The sequence below is a fragment of the Dama dama genome, chromosome 28 (genome assembly GCF_033118175.1).
Source record: "Dama dama isolate Ldn47 chromosome 28, ASM3311817v1, whole genome shotgun sequence".
Classification (NCBI taxonomy): Eukaryota; Metazoa; Chordata; class Mammalia; order Artiodactyla; family Cervidae; genus Dama; species Dama dama.
The window spans coordinates 19,428,595-19,433,809 of record NC_083708.1 but is presented as its reverse complement, the minus strand read 5'-3'; the positions used below and the strand labels follow the sequence as shown (position 1 = coordinate 19,433,809).

The window sequence follows — 5,215 nt, the reverse complement described above, 5'->3', positions numbered from 1 at the left end:
AACCCTGGTCCGTATCAGGAGGAACTGGGCTTCTATCAACACCTGTGCAAATCTTGCCCTGCCCAACACTGGAAGCTGAAATCCAGTCAGGCTGTGAAAAAAGATGACTTTTCCTAATTTTCTAAAGCATGCACACAATTGCTGCATAATATTGCATCCTGAATATGTTACACTTTAGGCATTTTCCTGTTGACTTTCACGTGGGTTCTACCTTCCACCACATCAACAAATATCCTTGTGCATTTCTCCTGCTAATGTAGATATTTTCAAGTTAGATATTTAGAAATGGAATTACTCAACTACCTGATATTTTCACTTGACTTTTCTCACAGAATTTCTGCCAATTAGAGATGCATGTGATATTAGAAGCAGTTTGGTTTTGCAAAGACTTCTAAGAGGGTTTGGACCTCACCCATGAGTGTAAATCAGCCCATAGAGGTTGCTTTTCTTTAATTTTTAGTTGAAAAAAAATTTTCTAGTTGAGATATACTGTCCTGAGCAAATGAAAGAAAAATTAGAGGGGAATGAGTGGAGAATTACTAAAATAGGTACATTTGGAGTGGGGATTAGGGTGCAATACCTAGTAATTTAAATTACCCAAAGGCACTGATTTCCTAAGGGTTGAACACAGGGACATAAGAAGTTAAAAATTTTTGAGGACTAGCTTGTATCTCAAAATTATAGGCTAGTCCATTTCCATTTCCCACTAAGAAAGAGGAAAAAACACCCACGTTGTTTTCCTTGGAACCCAGTGCTCAGGTAATGTGAGTTAAGCCCATTATAAACTAAAAAGACTTTGGGGGATCACATGGCAATTTAAATATCTTGGCAGAATTGTTTCTATAGAGAATGGATTTCTCTCTCCAAGCAATTGATTTCAGTGTATGTTTTTGGTACCTGACAACTTAATAGGAGGGTAAATTATGTGGTTATAAAGCCCAAACTTGAAGGACCCTGGCTTTTGGACTTCAGTAAATACAACTAAGATAACTGAACCAGGAAGAAACCATGCTCCAAAGCCTCTAAGAGAGGTTTCAAATGTATTTACTGCAATTCTTGTGCTGGTGTGGTTTGTGGTCATTTTAAAAGCTAGGCTTTGGGGCCGGGGAGGCACCAGCTGCCGCGCGGGGAGGAGGCTGAGGCCGCAGCGTGAGGGAGGCCCCGGCCCCTCTGCGCCTGTGTCTGGCAGAGCCGGTGTGAGACAAGAGACAATCCTTCCCAGCCGTCGGGATAATCAAAGAGTTTTGGCCGGACCTTCGAGCACACACCGAGATAGTGAGGAGCCAGACGAAAAGCACAGACTATGGCGCTGAAACGGATTAATAAGGAACTTAGTGATTTGGCCCGTGACCCTCCAGCACAATGTTCTGCAGGTCCAGTTGGGGATGATATGTTTCATTGGCAAGCCACAATTATGGGACCTAATGACAGCCCATATCAAGGCGGTGTATTCTTTTTGACAATTCATTTTCCTACAGACTACCCCTTCAAACCACCTAAGGTTGCATTTACAACAAGAATTTATCATCCAAATATTAACAGTAATGGCAGCATTTGTCTTGATATTCTAAGATCACAGTGGTCTCCTGCTTTAACTATTTCTAAAGTTCTTTTATCCATTTGTTCACTGCTATGTGATCCAAACCCAGATGACCCCCTAGTGCCAGAGATTGCACGGATCTATAAAACAGACAGAGATAAGTACAACAGAATATCTCGGGAATGGACTCAGAAGTATGCCATGTGATGCTACCTTAAAGTCAGAATAACCTGCGTTATAGCTGGAATAAACTTTAAATTACTGTTCCTTTTTTGATTTTCTTATCCGGCTGCTCCCCTATCAGACCTCATCTTTTTTAATTTTATTTTTTGTTTACCTCCCTCCATTCATTCACATGCTCATCTGAGAAGACTTAAGTTCTTCCAGCTTTGGACAATAACTGCTTTTAGAAACTGTAAAGTAGTTACAAGAGAACAGTTGCCCAAGATTCAGAATTTTTAAAAATAATGGAGCATGTGTATTATGTGGCCAATGTCTTCACTCTAACTTGGTTATGAGACTAAAACCATTCCTCACTGCTCTAACATGCTGAAGAATCATCTGAGAGGGAGGGAGATGGATGCTGAGTTGTCACATCAAAGGAAGCAGCATTATTCTAGCAGCATCCATTCTTGTCTAAGCCTTCCTCTGTTAGAGATTTGAGGTTACATGATATACTTTATGCTCATAACTGATGTGGCTGGAGAATTGGTATTGAATTTATAGCATCAGCAGAACAGAAAATGTGATGTATTTTATGCATGTCAATAAAGGAATGACCTGTTCTTGTTCTACAGAGAATGGAAATTGGAAGTCAAACACCCTTTGTATTCCAAAATAGGGTCTCAAAACATTTTGTAATTTTCATTTAAATTGTTAGGAGGCTTGGAGCTATTAGTTAATCTATCTTCCAATACACTGTTTAATATAGCACTGAATAAATGATGCAAGTTGTCAATGGATGAGTGATCAACTAATAGCTCTGCTAGTAATTGATTTATTTTTCTTCAATAAAGTTGCATAAACCAAAAAAATAAATAAATAAATAAAAGCTAGGCTTTTATTGAACTCATTTGCAAAACAGAATTCGACTCACAGACACAGAAAAGAAACTTACGTTTATCAAAGGGGGTGTGGAGGGGGGATAAATTACGTTCAGTATTTACATGTACACACTACTGTGTATAAAAGAGGTAAACATCAAGGACCTACTGTTTAGCACAGGGAAATATACTCAATCTGTTGTAACAACCTAAATTGGAAAAGAATCTGAAATCATATATATACATATATAACTGAATCCCTTATGCTGTATACCTGAAATGAACATAACATCGTAAAGTAACTATACTTATAAAATAAATAAAAACTAGGCTGTAACACCATGATGTATGCTGTCTTCTTTCCCCTGTAAAACAAGGTGAACCCGCAGGGCAGCTCTGTGGAAAATGGCTTAAGAAACACAGCCATTCCAGGACCCCTCGAGAGCGGCGGGAGGGGCTTGCACCACCAGCTGCAAGAAACTGTTAAATTCCTGACCTGGTTTTTGAAGATATTCAAGGAGAAAGCAGGGCCACTCGTACCCCATCTAGCCCAGCTACTGTTCCTTTTATCATTTCAAGTTAGCCACATTTGTTTGAGCAGCAGGTAAAGCGCCTTTCAAAAGGCTGTCATCTCCAAGGGAAGTCATCTGTTTTACATTAATTGTCCATTAGTCCCCAAGCCTCCATCCATTAAAATCCTCAGCCGCTTGCTCATCGCAGATATTGTGCCCGAGTCCTGCTGTCAGCTTTCAATGCAGAGCTGTTTTTTCCATGTCTGACTTAATTGCTGTAAGTGCCTTTTCCTTTGAGAGACCTTGGAACTCACCAGTTAATGCTAACTTTCCTTCCTTGCTAGGTTGAACAGATAAACCTCGGTGAGGACAGTTGGGCTGCTATTTACTCTAATTTGTTAGATATGTTTCTGCCTTAAGCTCACGACTAGTATTTTTACATCTGTACTGCTCTGTTTCCCTGATCACTTATGAATATGTTTTGAATGGACTTAGTTTTCTAGAGCAAAAATGGTCCATACACTTACAATCTATTCATGCTATTGTGATAAGGGGTGTAAATTCTGTTTTCTCCTGATTGCTTTAAACATGTAATTTTTTAATGCACTCTGAAGAACAGCTTGGATGAAACTGACATCGTTGATGGAAAAATTAAGCTTTCATCCCTTCAAATTACAACTCAAGAGGCGGCAGCACAATAATTTAATTACTGAAGCTGCCTTATTATAACTGACTCACCTACCTTTAGCCTCATGGCTGCTGTTTTGAAAAAAACATATTTAAAAGGAGGAAAAGCAGAAATCATTAGATGACCAATTTTAAAGGGGCTTTTAGAAATTTTTGACAGGAATGGAGGAAAATGAGAGTATGCAAGACAGAAAAATAGATTATCTTTAACATACAGAAGTACTAGAAAAACAACAGTTTTGATTTATCTTTTAAAAATCATAACTTAGTTCCACTTATTATTGCATTTTATACATTTAATTAACATTTAAAATAGCCAATTCATCAATATAAATTCCTTTCAAAGATATCATGGTAATCTATCTACGAATTCAGATGTTAAATAATGACTCTTGTCATTAATCAATTTTATTACAGGCTTTTTGGGGGCTTTCCAGGTTGCTCAGTGCAGGAGCCCCAGGAAACAAGACAGGTTTGATCCCTGGGTCGGGATGTTCTGCTGGAGAAGGAAATGGGAACCCACTCCAGGATTCTTGCCTGGATAATCCCCCGGACAGATAAGCCTGGCGGGCTACAGACCATAGGGTGGCAAAGAGTTGGATACGACTGAGCACACACAGGTTTTTTAAAACTTTATTAGGATTTTGTTGTTGTTCAGTCGCTAAGTCAAATCAAACGCTTTGCTACCCCATGAACTGCAGCATGCCTGGCCTCCCTGTCCCTCACTCTCTCAGGATTTATTTATTTTTGTTTTGTTTTGTTTTTCTTTCTTCTCTCTCAGGATTTAATTTCATCTTATAATTGGATTTGCTAATAAACATCCCTGTTAATATCTGGTAAGTACTCATGTATTGAGTTGCTGTACTTTAAACAATACCGGAAAGAAGAGGAAGAGGAGCAAGATGGGGAAGGGGAAAGAGACAGTGGGCGGGAGAGGAGCAGTGGTGGAGAGAAAGAAGTAAATGCATCCAGACTGATGTAAATTACAAGATTTAATGAAAATCAAAGATGCGTTTTCTACTCCTTGAAGACTGTTGAAAAAAATAACCACTTTTGCCCTCAGTGAACCAGTTAGCATAAAAATAAGCAACCACCTGGGAAGCATCCAGAAGAAGTGAAATCTGCCTGGGAGGCCCTCCACCTTCCTTGTAAGGGGCCTAACCTGGTAGCAACCCTTCCCACAAGCTATCCTCTCCCCTAATCCATCTGAGGTGGCGGGGAGGGGCAAGTCTGTGTCACATCTCAGATAGCCTCGGTCAGCAAAGCCAGCTACTAAGGTTGAGGATTTTGACCTTTTCAGAGGGTTCTCACTCAGTCAACATTTCTGAAAGCAGACTGGTATACACAGCCTGGTGAGCAGAGTTATATCTTCCTAAATCAAGACCTTTGTTTTCTTCCTGGGTCACCTCCTTGATCCAGTCTACAGGTTTTGT

General features: G+C 39.7%; 1 protein-coding gene across 1 annotated transcript; it reads left to right on the top strand.

Moving 5' to 3' along the window:
• The first annotated feature begins 1,105 nt into the window (after positions 1-1,105).
• On the top strand, positions 1,106-2,341 carry LOC133048058 (ubiquitin-conjugating enzyme E2 D3). Its single transcript, XM_061131595.1, has one exon. The coding sequence runs from the start codon at positions 1,304-1,306 to the stop codon at positions 1,745-1,747; it is 444 nt and encodes a 147-aa protein (XP_060987578.1). The 5' UTR covers positions 1,106-1,303; the 3' UTR covers positions 1,748-2,341.
• Positions 2,342-5,215: the final 2,874 nt, after the last annotated feature.